This window comes from Verticillium alfalfae, genomic scaffold, assembly GCF_000150825.1.
Source record: "Verticillium alfalfae VaMs.102 supercont1.3 genomic scaffold, whole genome shotgun sequence".
In the NCBI taxonomy this organism is placed as follows: domain Eukaryota; kingdom Fungi; phylum Ascomycota; class Sordariomycetes; order Glomerellales; family Plectosphaerellaceae; genus Verticillium; species Verticillium alfalfae.
The window spans coordinates 1,786,079-1,801,842 of NW_003315036.1; the positions used below are offsets into that span (position 1 = coordinate 1,786,079).

At 56.8% G+C, this 15,764-nt stretch overlaps 4 protein-coding genes across 4 annotated transcripts; 1 reads left to right on the forward strand and 3 right to left on the reverse strand.

Moving 5' to 3' along the window:
- Positions 1-3,725: 3,725 nt before the first annotated feature.
- On the reverse strand, positions 3,726-6,215 carry VDBG_03048 (conserved hypothetical protein; the record flags this gene model as incomplete). Its single annotated transcript, XM_003006863.1, has 1 exon — positions 3,726-6,215. One exon carries the CDS (start codon positions 6,213-6,215, stop codon positions 3,726-3,728), a length of 2,490 nt encoding a protein of 829 aa, XP_003006909.1.
- Positions 6,216-7,042: 827 nt separating this feature from the next.
- Positions 7,043-7,369, forward strand: VDBG_03049 (predicted protein; the record flags this gene model as incomplete). Its single annotated transcript, XM_003006864.1, has 1 exon — positions 7,043-7,369. The coding sequence occupies one exon, from the start codon at positions 7,043-7,045 to the stop codon at positions 7,367-7,369; it is 327 nt and encodes a 108-aa protein (XP_003006910.1).
- Positions 7,370-7,616: 247 nt separating this feature from the next.
- Positions 7,617-11,088, reverse strand: VDBG_03050 (AvaB protein; the record flags this gene model as incomplete). Its single annotated transcript, XM_003006865.1, has 4 exons — positions 7,617-8,299; positions 8,532-10,353; positions 10,520-10,944; positions 11,007-11,088. The coding sequence occupies 4 exons, from the start codon at positions 11,086-11,088 to the stop codon at positions 7,617-7,619; spliced, it is 3,012 nt and encodes a 1,003-aa protein (XP_003006911.1).
- Positions 11,089-11,630: 542 nt separating this feature from the next.
- Positions 11,631-15,466, reverse strand: VDBG_03051 (inorganic phosphate transporter PHO87; the record flags this gene model as incomplete). The annotated part of the gene is made up of 8 exons (XM_003006866.1): positions 11,631-11,776; positions 11,827-12,949; positions 13,002-13,234; positions 13,362-14,140; positions 14,202-14,445; positions 14,613-14,698; positions 15,138-15,239; positions 15,426-15,466. The coding sequence occupies 8 exons, from the start codon at positions 15,464-15,466 to the stop codon at positions 11,631-11,633; spliced, it is 2,754 nt and encodes a 917-aa protein (XP_003006912.1).
- Positions 15,467-15,764: the final 298 nt, after the last annotated feature.

Genomic DNA, 15,764 nt, shown 5'->3' on the forward strand with positions numbered 1-15,764 from the left:
CCTGACCTCCAGGGCACGAGACGGCCATGTGCATCTGTAGAGGCATGCATCCGCCGGGCGCGCCCTGCTGGCTCGGATTGTGAGGCATCCCAGGAGCCATGGGATGGCCAGGAACACCGGGGTGTTGGTGCATGCCAGCAGGGTGGCCTGCGAAGGATGGTCCCATACTCATACTGGTCATCATATCTTCTTTTAGCCGATCATCCACCGTGTGGATATCGACGCTGGCCCCTCCGCGTTATCGCATGCGCTGGCTGATCCGGAGCTGTCTGCTGTTGCTGCGACTCGTCGAGAATGCGGTAGACAAAAGATGCGGTACTGGGAGCGTAAACGCGATGGAGGCGGTCGGTGCGCGCGGAAAACACGGCACAGGGTAGGGGAGGTGAAGCGCTCAGAAAGATTGTAAGATGCAGACTGCAGTATGTGTTCTGATGAAGAGGATGCGTCGTTCGTCAGAGGAGTTGTGGGAGCGCCAGGTGTAGTAGAGGGACGCGAGAGCGAAGATGCATCGACAGATCTTGGGAATAGCGAGTGGGCGGAGATAGCGTCGGTCGGGTGTCGGTCGGGGAGAGCGCGATGCGAACGGTAGTGCGACAGAGGAGAGAAAGGGGGGGGGGGACGCCGTGTGGAATCGCGTGCTTGTGCCGTGCAAATGGTCGAGACCTGGAGATGATGACTTGTGGGCGAGATTCTGTTGATCGTCAAAGGGGACGTGTCGCGACAGCAGGCTGCGGTCGAGGGCGAGCGATGGAGGATCAAGAGCGTGGGAAATGGCGCCGTGGATCAACGACGGTGGCCGTGGTGGCGTGTCAGGTCGTGTTGTTTCGTGTTGTCGGCCGACTGTGCTCAGGGATGTCGAGTTCTTTCGTCCGAGTGCCAAAATTTGGGTCGTGTCCGGCTGCAGGGTGAATGTGACAGAATGTCGGATTGCAGGTCCCCCAGGCTGTGTGGTTTGGTCTGTCGTCGGTCTCGCTCTCTCTCGCAGTCAGTCTCGCTCGCGCTCTGCTGGCCAGCCCCGTTTGTAGAGAACTCAAGGTCGGAGAGGTGAGAGGGTGAGCGGGACGGACTAGGACTGGAACTGGGACTGGGACTGGGACTGGGACTGGGACTGGGAATGGGACTGGACGGGGACTGGGTTGGGGGACTGAGACTGGGGACAGGGCACACCCGCTTGTGTAGAACAGGGAAGGGTTCAGTGGACGAGAGACAGACAAGCTTCGGGGGCTCCGTGTGCGCTCGACTTGCAAGGAACGGTGCCGTGGAAAAAAAAGCAATCGTCACCCTCTCTCCGAAAAGACTTCCTTCGTAAACCAAAGGGGGCAGCCCCGACAAGGCGATAGGACGCTGATTACAGAGATCTACTGTCATGTACCGAGAGGGATGGATGCCTTTGGTTGCACCAGATCGTCCGGGGATGTCGGCGTGGGAAAGTCCCTGGAGCTTGGGGGGCTTGGGGGTTTGGGGCTTGTAGAGGGGGAGAGGGGGAGTGGAAGCCAGAAATGCAATCCGGCGAGGTGCCAGTCTCGGCTAGTAAGGCGGGAGCCGATCAGAGAGGGTCAGAAGGACATGGAAGCACTCGTCAGCCTGGAAAGGTCGCGCAAGGAGCCGGGAACCATGACAGTGGAATGGCGGCCGCTCGGGGGATGGCCATCGGACCTGGTGAGGACTGGGCTGGTCTGGGTCCCAAGGAGGGGGGCCGGTGGCTGAAAATCGCCAGATATGAAGCTAACATGGCTATATATATGCGATTATCGGGAGTATTATCACTTTAGCGGCGGACCCTATCCGTGGACAAATGAAGCAAGGGCCGTCGCTTTTCCGCTGAACAATAGCCCCCTGCTTTCATTCGTTTTCGTGCCTGAGAGACTTCTTTTGCCAGTGGGCTGCAGCAAACAGGGACATGCACTTGCTCTGCATGCTCTACATGCTCTGCAACCGACCGCTCCAAACGACTACATGGTACTGAGCTGGTGCGATCGAATCCTCTCGAGGCCGTCGGAACTCCAGCCCTCAATGGCCAAAAACCTTCCTATCTCACATAATACTACCTATAAGGTATAAGCTTCATATCCGTAGTGGCATCGTGAGGTCACGATATCTGCCAAGCTCCACTTTCTGTCAAGTCTGCCAACTTGCTTCAGGCACGTACACCCAGGCAGCTAGCCGGCTGCCTGGCTGCCTGAGGCATCCTCACAGAGATGCCGTAAATTCGGATTCGTCTCGCTCGGAAGTCGGCCACCTATCCCGGGTCACGTGTGCTGGCACCGTGCGCTCAGCATCCAAAGTCGGACCCACCCAATCCCAATCTCCAGTTTATTTTTTTTCGTCGTGAACTCTCACCATAAAAGCTTCTTCTCCCGCCGCCAATGCCGGTATCTCAGCCTTCCTCTCCAACCACAACCTTTCCACCACGACGAAACTGCAAGCCGACTCACCAGCCGAGGCCTTACTTTTGGTCGCGATGCTTGTTCGCAAGTGTGCCATTGCTCTCAACTAGAGCGCCGGCCTCGGGCTTGGGGAGTTGCAGCTGACAGCTTCGTCGTGTGTGGTGATATCTTCATGGTAAGCTCACACCTCCTCCCCTGGCTCCTTCCGAGCCGCTCCTCCCACCCGCATTGCTTTCCCTCAACCCCCCCGGCCATCGAATGATGATACACACATGTCTTCAATTTCCTCTGAATCGCCCATGAGGAAGATCAACATCGGGCTCCCTTCGCAAGGAGCCTGTTACTTGCCAGTATACTGTGTCTGACTTTCTGTCGCCATCGCACATCTTATGAGCGGCCCGCAAGAGCAAAACCAGCTGACCTGTTTTCCTCTCAGATCCCTCTCCTGTTCTCTTTTTCTCTCGGCAATTACTCCTCGTCGAACTAATTCCAATTAGCTCAGCTGGCCGCAGCTCCGCTTCACAGGTTGGTACCCTTTCCCTCTCCTTGAACGTTGTTTTTCCACGCCCCCCCCCCCAGATGTCGGTGATGAAAGTTCCTACCTTAACTTCGCAGTTTCCTCTCGAGCTTCTAAGAGCCTTTTGAAGCAAATGAGGGTTTACACTTCCTTGGATGACTGAGACATCATAAAAAAAAACACTTGTCTTGTTTGCAGAAACGTTCAACGGAGCTTTCGGCTAACATTTATTCTTAGGATCTACTGAAATTTTGGTCCTGCCGTATTTATAGATGTTGCTAGTTATGACCAATATCCATTTTCATCATCAAACTTAACGCGTCGTGTGATCCCTGTCGCGTGACACTGTAGCAACCTATTGTCCCCAGTTGCATATGCATAGTCAAAACGAACCCTCCAAAATCTGTATTGGGACGTGATGCATCTGTATGGTGTGCACAAACGGGAATCGACCTTGGTTCTATGTACGTGCGGTTCGTCACCTTGTGAAATGTACATTGGACCGGCTGCCTCGCAACATGTTCGCGGGCGCCGCTTCCATTCTCATCATGCCGTTGTCCTCATGGAAAGGCATGATGCCTATATCTCGTTCTGTACATCAAACCCACCAGACCCCTAAAGCCATAAAATATCAACGCCCAGAAGATACCCTTTCCAGGATCCGTCCCAAGCTCAACTCCCATCCGTGTGTTGTGAGTGCAAATACCCCGTCCGTTGCGAGCAGCACCTTGTCGTCCTTCATGCCGACATCCTACACCCTGACGCCCTCCCTGGTTCCCTCGGGCACGACATCTCTCCTCACCCGGCCTCCCACCATGCCCCTACGATTCCGGCCTGTCCGTCCGCGTCCGAGCCAGTTCAGCTTGAGCAGCCGGCAGAGCTCCTCCATCTTCTTGTTCCCCTCGTCGCTCCCGTCCCCGGCGACGCCCACGCTGGCCAGGATGCTCATGCACTGCAGCATCCGCCCGACCATTTCCGTGACCTGCTTCGAATCCTCGACGTTCTGCTCCCTGACGCTGCCCGAGGACCTGCTGCGAACCTACTGCTCCCGACGACGGCGTAAATGGCCGCAGCTGCTGATCGCTGCCGCCGCTGGCATAGCTGACGTTACTGATGGCGCGGCTGCGGCTGCTCACGGCAGCGTTCCCGCTGTTGCCGCCGTTGCTGCCCGCCGCGCTGACAGCCTCGCCGAGGAGGGTGGTCGAAGTAGAGCCGTAGCTGGCGAGGGAGGGGTCGAGGCTCATAGCTGTGCCTGGGCGGGCCAAACCGAGCTCGGACTGTGTGGCCGGGCTGCTGGAGAGGGCGCTGACAGAGTCGGAGGCAAGTGCCATGTTGCCGAAGCTCGACGGGAGAAACTCGAGGGATAGGCGGGAGAAGATGGTCTTGAGATTCTCAAATCGCGGCAGGATGATTCTGTCGCGGTAGGCGGCGAGAACTATGCGACGAATGTCGAGGACCGAGGAGGCTGGGTTCACGCCATCGCCTGCAGGGTCAAGCACGCCACCCCAAAAGTCGTATGCTTGTTCGGGTGTCATGAGGGCGCCGCAGCCAGAGAATTCGAGATCCAGGGGAAGGAAAACAGCCTGCATATACGGGAGGATGGAGGTGTAGGTGATGAGCCACATCTCAACGAGGGCTGGGATGACCTTGTCCTCCTGTGTCCGTCGCAGAGTGTGATCGAGCGAAGCGAACCCCGTCATGAGAAGTTCTCTCAGATCTTCCAACATGATGGTGGGTGACCTGCGTTGTATGCAGTACTGTATGTGTAGATTGACCAGCCGATTGTAGTCCTCGACAAGCTGGCGCAGGTCTTCGCCCTCAAAAATGACGAGCATTTTTGCCTTGAGGAATGGCCAGGCATCATCAAGCGACATGTTGTTCAGCCCGTACTTGCCAGACTCCGTAGGATCAACCCCGGGTGTGAGCGAATAACTCGACGCACTGGGTAAGCTGCCAGGGCCGGGCCACTCTGACTGCAGATTGAGAGTCGACTCGCTGTCCAGCCGGCTATCTGACCTCTCCGTCTTCCTGTCTTTTCGACCCTTGGCGAACGAAGACGAGGTGGCAGCTGTCTGCCCTGCTGGTATGTTGAAGCTGTAGAGGCTAGTTGGCGCGTTTGGGTCTGTTGGTTTTGAATTGCTCGATGCTGAAGACAGGGGCAGGTGGTAGTCTTCCTTCAGTTTGTTCTTCTGCCGAGACAGAAAGTTGTGCTTCTTTTCCTTCTCTTTCACCTCCCTCTCCACCAGCGTATCCACAGGTCTGATCGTCGCCGAGGACGAGTTGTCAGACTGTAGATTGACTGGGCGCTCGGGTCGACGAGACTGTTGGTGCTGAAGTTCCCCCTTTGAAAGGGAGGCAAATGCTGATCCAATCTTGCTGGGGCTCGGAAGAGGTTTCTCCTTGGACTCGCCCTTCGTTCCGATCTTCACGGGCCTTGAAAAGAGCTTGACCTTCGACTTCTCCTTCTCTAGCTTTGCCGGCCTCTGGTCTAAAGCTTGCGGTTGCGGTGGAAGTATGGGGCTCGATGGGTGTTGTGGCAGTCCCGGTGACGATTGGCCTGATCGAGGATAGGCAGCGTTGGCCGCCGAGTGGGCGGCAGAAGAGTGGTTCAGCAACCCGTTGTGGTATGAATGATTTCCGAACCCGCTCTCGCGTGGCCCGCTCGCTTCCGTCAGACTCAGAATCGGTGGACTCAGCGGCCCCTTGCCGTTGCTTCCCCGCCGCGCACCGTCCTCGCCGGGTGCGGGTACGGTCTGCGACCGCTGCCTCGTGTGCGCGCTGTTGTTCTGGTGTTGGAAGGCAGCCTGTGCTGCAATCTGACTCGCCGTGAGTGCGAGATTCGCAGCGGGCGGTTGGACCATGGAGATGTGGGAGAGATTCGATGTGCTTGTCGATGGCAGCGTCGGTTCGAATAGACCCTGTGTCTGGCTATGCTTCCTCGAGTGGTAGCTCTTGGTCAGGGGGCTCGCGGTACGGACGCTGCTGTTGGATGTCGTATTCAGGTCATTGGTGTTGATGTGAGGTCGTTGCGCCGTGGGCCTAGAGAAGTTCTGAAGACTGGCGGTGCTGCCGTTGTTCTGGGAGGCGAATTGCGAGTATATTGGTGTGCCGGCGGGTGCGCTTGGAGCGTGGTTTCGTTGCTTAGAAACGTTGAGGCTCAGGTCTTCGCTAGATTCGGAGTCGAGACGAGGCGCCGGACGGGGACGCTGAGGTGGTTGCATGGCAGCGGCGGCGGATGAAGCGGCGGCAGCTGATCCTGCCAATGGACTGAAGCTCCCGGGAGCCCGGGGATTGGGGCGTGCTGGTTGCATTGTCTTTGACGTTTTAGGGAGCTGTTACATCTTGGGTCTTAATGCGAGACGGGGATCGACTAGGTTTAGATGACGGGGGTAGGGCTTGGATGATGTCGCTGGTGTGCTCGGGACGGTGGCAAGACGACACGTGGGCCGTCTGCTGTGGATTGACGTTATGTGTTGTTGTGATTGCGAAGAGGCAAGATCGAGGTCTGGGGCGCAGTGATGGAGGTTGGAAGGAGGAGAGTTGGTTGGCAGTCAGCAGCGGCTCGTCCCAATGCCGACATGACTACCTACCTGGTAGGCATGGTAGGTACCTAGCTACGTGGGTTGGGAATGACAGGCGCATCACCTATTGCAGTGCCCTGGGGCCTTCACGAGGGGCACTGGTACGGGTGCAGCCAGTGGGTCGACAGTGGGACGGGCGAGCACAGACCGCCTGACCGTAGCCTGGCACCTGCTCATATGTGCGAGTGTACAGTACCTCACCTCGCGTGCCCATCTTCTTCGCCCTCAGCCTCCTTACCACCGTGTTCTCCCAGAGCCCAAGCTGTGCTTCGAATCCATGTTGTCCTGAGTACAACTTGAGCCAAGGTACCTCACCTAAGGAAAGGTAGTCTCCAACATGGGGCAGCTATCATTCCAATCAAGCTGCCCCGCAGACAGCAGCCAGATGAGATGGCGGGGTGTCTCTGCTTACCTTAGCATTCCACGCTGGAAACGAACGACCTTTAAAATCCAACCCACCGCGGGGCACATTCACCTAGTACTTTTCACCACCCCGCATCTATATAGCATCACTTCCTCCCCTCCCCCCCGAAAATCCGACAAGCATACCGGCCACAATGGCCGAGCCATCTTCCGCTGTGAGCACGCAGAAGCTGTCGCTCTCTGCCCAGTATAGCCACCCTACCGATACTCCTTTCACAGCAGAAGCCAGCACCGACGGGCCCTCGTCCACGTCCGCCGCAGACAAATCGGCCTTCCTCGCTCGCCTTCGCGACCTCGTCACGACTGTCCAGGCCGACGTCAACACGCAACTCACGCAGAAAATGGAGGAAGACAAACAGCGCGCTGTCGGTGCCGGAGGCCCCGCCGCCAATGGCAAAGGCGCCGCCGACGAGGCGAAAGAGGAGGAGAACTACGGCGAGGAGCTCCCGGAGGAGGACTGAACGCATGCATACATTCTGCGCACGGAAATGAGGAGCGAGTGGACAGAGAGTGAAAGGAGAAAAAACAACAGGCCGCAGACGCCGCACTGCCTTGACTATGCTTTGCTGCTCTACTATCTGAACATGAGGGGTATATGTCTCCCACACCCTCCTCGCGCGTCGAAAATGCTATCAATGGACAAAAGGGAGAACCGGACGAGGAAAGGTCACAAGGGGAAAAGAGAAGCAAACAGCCGCCTCAGGGTCATCAGGAGAACACATATGTGCCTTCACCGCCGCCCTGAGGTGCCTCTCGCTCCCGCGTTGAGGGACTCGTCGGCTGCCAGGTTCCTTCCCCACCGTTACCGACAACGCTTGGCCGGTCTCGCGTCGACGAGCGCATTCGCCCCCAACTTCCCGCCTTCTGGCCGTCCGACTTCTGCGCCGTCGCCCTGTTCAGGCATCCGTAGTGGACCACCGTGTTGTCTGGCAGCACCGACACGACGCTGCCGCCGAGGCGTTTGTGGCACACGCCACAGAGCCGCTCGTCGGTGATGACGACACGCCGATTACGACCGCCCTGTCCGCCAGGGATGCCGTCGCCCAGTAAGAGAAGGGCTTGGCTGGAGATGTACTCCGTCGCCCGCAAGCCCGCAACGATGCGAGATTCGTTGACCACGCTGTTGGCCGAGCGGATACGGCCGCGGAAGTATGATTCGAGCTCGCTCACCGGCAGGGTACTCGGGATGAGTGACATGGTTGACGTGGCGGGGAGACGTGAGCCGTGCTTTGACAGAAGATCCAGGGCCGGTTCGAGGGCCGTCTTGTGAGGTGCCGGTGGTGTCAGGTAGAGTGACAGTAGCGTGTGGTAGATGGAGGGAGTGTCTTCGTCCTTGTCCTCGGGTGAGGAAGGTCGCGACCGTTTCCGGCGATGTACTCGAATCGTCGTTTCTATGAACACGGTTACAATACCTGGATTGTCAGTTACGCAGCCCAAAATTGCTCGTCCGGAATAAAACTTACTCCTCTCCTTGTTATAAATCTCGCATCTTGAAGACATAGATCTGGAGTGCTTGTTTATGTGATCACATGTTGCTCAAGGAACAACCGCTTGTGGTTCGTAAAAGAGAGGATCTGTGACGGTTAGTCTCATCTCACAATGGCTCATTGTCAACAAACTTACCGTCTCGAGGGATGAGCCCGTAAGCCTTGCCGAGGCTGTACTGCTTGCTTTCCCGCAAAAACTCCACAAACCGCACCATGAGATCGTCTTGACTCCCTTCGCTGGAGCCTTCCCGGAGTAGCTGAATGTAGAGCTCCACCAGCCGATTGTGGAAGTCAGGTGTCGAGTCGTCGAGCTCGCCAATAATGTGCTCGAGGTATTGCAGCTCGAGACGGGCGTCGATCCTCCTCAAAAAGGTGACAACACGGTCACGAGGCAACGTCTCGGCGTTCTCGGAGTCTGCGATGAAAACTTCCATCGCATGCTCCGAGTCGCGTTTCAGTGTCCATTCCGAATAGTGAATAATCAGGTCGATCTCGTGCGGAGGCAAGTTCTGCAGGTAGGCAATGGTGCGCTCGGGACCGTGCAATGTCGGCGCTGCCTCGTCGGCTTTCTCCGCTGCACCGAATCGCTTGAGCAGCTCCAATGCCTGTGAGTGCAGCTTCTTGCCGTAGAAGAAGTCGACCAGCTCCGTGAACCTGTTATGCTCTAGTAGCTTCTCGTTGACCACTTCGGGGTCGCACAGGTTGGGAATGCGAAACAGGGAACCTGCTAGCTGGGGCCGCCAGTACATGTAAGCTCGGAAAAGGGTTGTGTCGACGAGCCTGAAGGTCCTCTGAAGCTCGCCTTCGCGCTGCGCATCCGACTCGTCGGATGACGTTGGCATCAGGTTCTTGATGGCCTCTTCTGTTGAGCCGTTTGTGTCAGACCGCTTCAATTTCGTAGTGACCGGATCGATGACGCGTTGAAGCCGTGTCCGGGTTCCCACGAGATAGCCAGTCAATGCATGAACAGCATCTGCCAGATCCTTCTCCTCAAGTGACAAATCGTCAGAAGACTTGCCCTTGATGCTCGGCGCGTCCTCTACATCCGTACCAAGCTTCTTAGATGCGATGGATGCGGTGTCTGACGCTGGAGCCTTGCGATGTCCCAGGAAGAGCTTCGCGAACCCGCCAGTCGCCTTGACCGGCGATGCTGCCGTCTCTGGTGGGTTCTCAGAACTCGGCGAGTCCCCGTTGGTGTCTTTTGTCGAGCCATCACCGTCGTGTTTGTCTTCTTCTGCCTCGTCCTGACGGGACTGCCCCCAGCCAGAGAGCTCACCTGATATCGCCGGCGGGTACAACTTCAGAACGCGTTCCGGCGGAGCGGGCACGTGGTCCTCGTTGAAGAGGTCCATCGAATCCCTGAACTTCTTCTGCTTGAACATTGCTTCCGCCTTGAGCATGCTGACCTCGCGGAGCGTCTCTGTCTTGTCCTTCAGCAAGGCGTCTTCTAGCATGTTCAGTATGCTGATGGCTTCATCGTATTTAGCCTTCTCCACGAGCTCGTCAATCTGCGAGTCGTAGTCGGTGGCATCCATTTTCCACACTGACCGTTCGCTCGAGATGTGGAAGCCCTTGCCGGCGTGGGCCAAGCTGAGATTCGGAGGCGGGAAATGCAACTGCGCAGCGCCAGGAAGAGCCAGGGTCTGCAGCAGCGACAACGTGTCCGGGTTCCTGACTTCCAGGGACCCCTTTGCCGGTGGCTGCAGCGCCACGATGTAGGGGTACGAGTATCCAATCGAATCCGGCGCTGCCTGCCACGGAATCTGTCTCTTCTCGACCGGCTTCCCCTCGTCCGTGATGAAGAGCGTATTAATGTCCTTTGCCAGCAGCATCTCGCCCTCGGCCAGCTTCGCGCCCAGCGCTTGGGCATGTAGCCGCCCAGGCCCATGTACCCCATTCCAGCGCTGCTGACAGCGCCGAAGCGGCTCGCCTGCCCCCCGGAGGCGCTGGATCCCGGGCTGATGATGTCCTGCACATCATGGCTCACGACGTCGACGGTGACGTAGCCCGCGTTCATGCCGCAGACGACCTTTGTCGCGCTGACCCACGTCACCGTCCGGATGGACTCGGCGAGCGTAATCTCCTCACGTCGGCGTTCAGTTCGCTCTCGTGCCAGTTCCATACCAGCAGCCGCCGCCGAACAGCCACGGCCAGCCGACTGATGATCTCGGGGATGCCAGTGTCTGGGTCCTTGACAATGTTGGAGGTGACGGCGAAGCACGACGCATTCTTCGTGCGCGACAGCGTCTCGATCAGCTCGTACGTCTGCAGGTTGTGCAGGGAGATGTAGTAGTTGGACAGCGAGACGAGGGTCGTGGCCTCCTTGATGATGGCGAGCTGTTCAATGGCGCGCGTCGAGAACTTCTCCACCTCGCGCAGCAGATCGGTCGGCTTTGGCGCCGGCTGCGGCGGCTGCGGCGTCAGGGACGCATCGTCGTCGCCGTCGAGCGGGTTGGTGTGGGCAGAGCCGTTGGGCTCGGGGGGAGGGAGTTCGTTGAGGCGGTAGACGCGCAGTGCGCCGCTGTTGAGACCGACGAGGATGCGGTCGCCTGCGCAGACAGGGTCAGCAAAGAAGATCAACAAGAAACAATCTGTCAGTGTGGGCGCGTACCGTAGGCGAGTATTGTTTCGATCTTGCTTTTGTCTCGCTGCTTCAGCTCGATGATGGGCCGAGCTGTAAAGGCCGACAACATGGCAATGTCCGGCTCGCGAACCGCGCAAGCTCAGTTTCCTGGCGCCCTCATCCAGCAGAGTGTAGGTCTAGGTATGTGTGGGAGCCTGTGGTCGCATGCACAGCTCATGCTCGTTGGGCGCGAAGAGGGATTGCTGCGGAGCTCTTTGCGTGCTGGCTCTAGAAGCAGCTTCGTCCTACCGAGGAGCAACGACGTCAGTGCATGACCGATGGTCAGTGTGGGCTCAAGGCATGCACTGTCCGCACTAGGCTGCCGCCATCACCAATGCATCAGCGCTCGTGATTCCGATTTCCTGTGATTGAACTACGAGCTCAGTTGCTCAGTTTATTTTGAAAACACAATATGACTGGCGCAATTTATGGACCTGACTGAGGTGGCCAGCTATGGACAAGTGGCTCACGAGTAAATCGCAGAAAACCAAAATTCAGAACACCAAAGACAACAATGCCAGGCTCCAGTTCTAACCCCGTCACAAAATGCTAAAGCTTCTGCAGTCGGAAAATATCCTACGCTCTTCCTTCCATGGCTACCAATGTCCATATCTAGTCGAGTCCAGCCACCCTCATGAGCCCATACCCGAGGGTGACTGCCACGATGAGAGTGAGGACACTGCTCGGCACACCACGACTGATGAAGTGCCTGACCTGGAGATACCTCTGTCCGGTCGGGTCCTCCTTCATGATGGCAGCTGCATGCTGATTAGCTTCGTACGTGGAAATGACGATTTGATCGACTTACTCATATTGGGGAAGCCACTGGTCGGAAGACCCATGGCGGCACTGCACATGAGCACGCCAGCCATGACGAGCAGGTTGGGATGGGGCTCCTCCATGCTCATGCCAACATCATACACAAGCGGCAGGATGATCAGAGCGGCAACCGTGTGACTGATAAACGTGGCAATGATGAGCGTCAGCGTCGAAAAAACGAGGAGCACGCCGTAGAGACTCATGCCCTCAACGCGACTCGACACGATTCCGGCCACGGTATGGAGCAGGCCGGATGATTTGACCGCCTTGCCAAGCGAGAGACCGCCGGCTGCCAAGATGATGATCGTCCAGGGAAAGTTGTTGAAATCTTCCTTGGTCAGAATGCCGATACCGAAGAAGAGGACAATTGGGATGATGGCAATCACGCCCATATCGCCGAAGACCGACTCCAACTGGTGGCTAGCACACCAAAGGCCGATGGTGATGATGGTCACAATGGACACGAAATACTGCACGCCTGTGAATTTCTCCTTGACAGGCCGGATGGGCGCAATGGTGGTGCCCTTGCCCGGCTGGAAGGTGATGAGCAGCAGAATCCAGATGAGCACAATCGATACGATGCCAACAGGAATCACAATGAAGAACCACTGAATCCAGGTCGGTGCGGGCTTCATGATGCCAACAGCAACAACGTTCTGCGGTGACGCAATGGGGGACAGCATGCCACCAATGTTAGACGCCAGTGCGATGCCCATAATGACAGCCTTGGACATGGCCGAATCTTGAGGGAGTGTCCTCAGCATGGGCTCAATAATGGAAAAGCACAGCACCGGAGCAGCAACGTTGGAGATCAACATGCTTGCGAAGGCAGCGACGAGCATGTTGGCGACGAGAACGGTGCGTGGCGTGGTACCGGCCTTGCTGAGGACAAACGTCGCGAGCCGCTTGTCGATCTTGCACTTTGACAGTGCAGCAGCCAGGGTGAAGCCTCCAAGGAGAAGCATGATGACTGGTGTCCACATGGAGGAGAAAACAACAGCAGTCGCAGACTTTGAGTCGAGCCTCTGATACGGCTTCTCCTCTGCTCGGACGACCCGCAACACGACGCAGAGAAAGGGAATCGTCAACGAAGTGACGAAGAGAGGAATGGCCTGCGTTCTGTCAGCAAATTGGGTTCGTCAAAAAAGATGAGAGCACGCATACCTCGGTAGCCCACAACAGACTGACAAAGACCAGCAGGGCTAGACAGTTCTGCTGCTCGGGACTCTCCATGATCGGGGCGAAGAGAATGACGAAGAAGATGGCAATGATCAACAGGAGCTGCAACATGGCTGCGCTTGCCAGCCAACTTGGCACGGCAAAACGGCCGATCGGTGTCTTGAGCTCCTTCGTGACCGGCGTGTCGTCGTTGTCACCTTGTAGGCGCCTGGTGATGGCTGTCGGATCAGTCCAAGCAGGCTTCGACCAAGCTTGCAGCTCGCGCGCCTCCTCATGCGATCATGTCTCGCCATACGTATTGCGCTCCCACACGACGTGCTCTCGCAGGTGAGAAGCGAAGATCACGCTTCGCGAGAGCCTCATCGCCATTGGTGACAATATCAGTGTAGGCCTTCTCCATCTTGGCAATGTTGGCTTCGATCGTCTCCATGGTCTCAGGCTTGAAAGGGTAGGCTGGGTCGACAGAAGCCGCCGTGTACTTCACCCGAAGCTCCTTGTCAAGGGTCTTGTCGAATTTCTTCAGGACCTTGCGGAAGCCTGTCGGGTTGAGTTGTATGTACGACTTGAGCTCGCACAACTGAACATAGAGGCTGGTGATGCGCTTCTTGAGCATGATGCCAGAAGAAAAGGCGAACGTGCGCTCAGCATAATCATCCATGGCCAGACTTTGCCGACGTCCAGATCTTGACAGCTCGCCAGACGCAGGCATATCGCCGATGGACTGGGGCATGATGTTGGGCAGGGTTTTGCGTCGGCCACCCGCACTGACACTGCTCTTGGTGAGCCCGGTTGTCTCGTCGTCATCTTCGTCGCTGTCTTCGAGGTTGTCGTCAACTGAGGAACGACCAGGGTTGCTTGCGACACGCTGCAGTCCGTCAGACGACCGGCGCCCTGGTGTTGACGTGATGTCTTCGTCTTCGGAGTGGTTGCCGACGTCCCGGAGCAGGTCGTTCACCTCGTCGAGGAGCTCTCCTTCTTTGGCCACGTAGAACGAGCATATTTTTTCGAGCTCGACATCGAGAGCGCGACTGAAGACCTCTTCGGGTTCTTCGTTTCGGATGAGCGGCCTCGACTCACCATCGCCGCCGGTGGCCTGGTGGGCTGTCTTCTCGAGCTGATAGATCCTGTGAACAAGGTGTCAGCCGTGCGAACCATGTCGTAGAAAAGCAAATCGGCACTACGAACAGCTTCTTGAGGTTGCTGTAAGCGACATAATGGCTGCTCCAGTCGGGCACCGCATTGAATTGGATGCTGTGGGAAAACTTCATATCGTCCTGCGCTTGCAGCCACAGCCGCTTCTCGAATCGCTTCTCGTCGCGGCGGGCTTGTTGTGCCTCAAGTTGACGACGATGCTGGATCGGTTGGTAATTGACCAATTCGAACTCGTCGTCGTCGAAGTTTGGCTTGTTCCCTCCTCTGTCCAGAGGGTCTGTGGTGGTGGAAGGGTCGTCGTTGTCAAAACGAACTAGTCCTTGCACGGGACCCGCTTGGTGGAGAGAGGAGGGATGACGAGATCCTGCGTGGGACGGTATGGTGAAGAACAGCTGAGGCAAGTGTCGGGTGACGGTATGCCAGCGCTCTAGGTCGTAGACTCACGAGGGTCTTCACGACGCGTCTGGTTGCAATGGGAAATGTGAATCCGGTCTTGAAGGCTGCAACACGTGGGGGAACTATTGGGCGGGCTGTGCTTGATGGAGTTCAATGCGAGACACGCAGCAGCAAGCCGTCATCCAGCTCCAATGAGGTCAGACGTCAGCGACCAAGACAAAGCTTGGTCATAAAGCTTCAGCCACATGCACGCCTCACTCTCTCTCAGCCACAGAATTTTCTGGGACCAACCTCGGATGGTGTCAATGATTTCGTAACATGACACGACCCAGCAACAGCACCCTCTGTCATCCTCTCCAGCGTCGCACCGTGACAAACTGCAAACCCCTTGGTGAGGAGCCGCCTCAAGATACGAATCACGCTCTGTCGGTCATTTGTCATGGCCTGGACGATTCGATTCATCAGAACACAGGATTGGCTGCAGGCTATTTGTTGAAGGTTCTACTGCACCAATCTTGAAACGAAGGCCTGTCGGTCCTTAGTGAGAAATAGACAAGGTGCAACAGGACGGACCTTTGTCTGAATCGACTCTTATCAAATGTCAAATCTGTGCTCTCTAGCGGTTCTACATCAGCAGGATTCAGCTCCTCCAGCAATGACCCGATGAAAGTCCGCCTGTCGAGATCACAAAGCACGTCGACGGCAAAACTAGTCATCGCGAGAACGCTCAAGACTTGGGTTTCATCGAGGCGATGAGGACCGGTCCAGAAACGATTGAGCTGCTGAGCTCGTTGCCTCATAATAGATACCAACCTTATCTAGGCCATGGGTGCTCACGGTCCATTGCAGAAGACAACGTACCATTGTATCCTCGGAATCGTGGGAAGGACACCAGCCGACATGATGAGATTCAATGCTTAAAAGCAGGCCGTCTTAGCTGGCTGCTAGGCATTGCTATCCGAGGTTCACCGATCACCGACGTCTAGCCCCGACCTGGCCGATCCCCCGTCCGCAAATTTCAGTCGGCCTAGGATGATCGTTTCCCAACGATCAGATAATTGGTTGCTCTGGATATTCGGATCAGATAATTTCTCTTGGCATGACATCGACTTCGGTGCAAGTCGAACCGGGAAAAATGGCGCAAGACACCTCGCGGTAGCCAAGCCTGGCGAGCGTTGCTTCGCCTCATCCTTCTCCCTG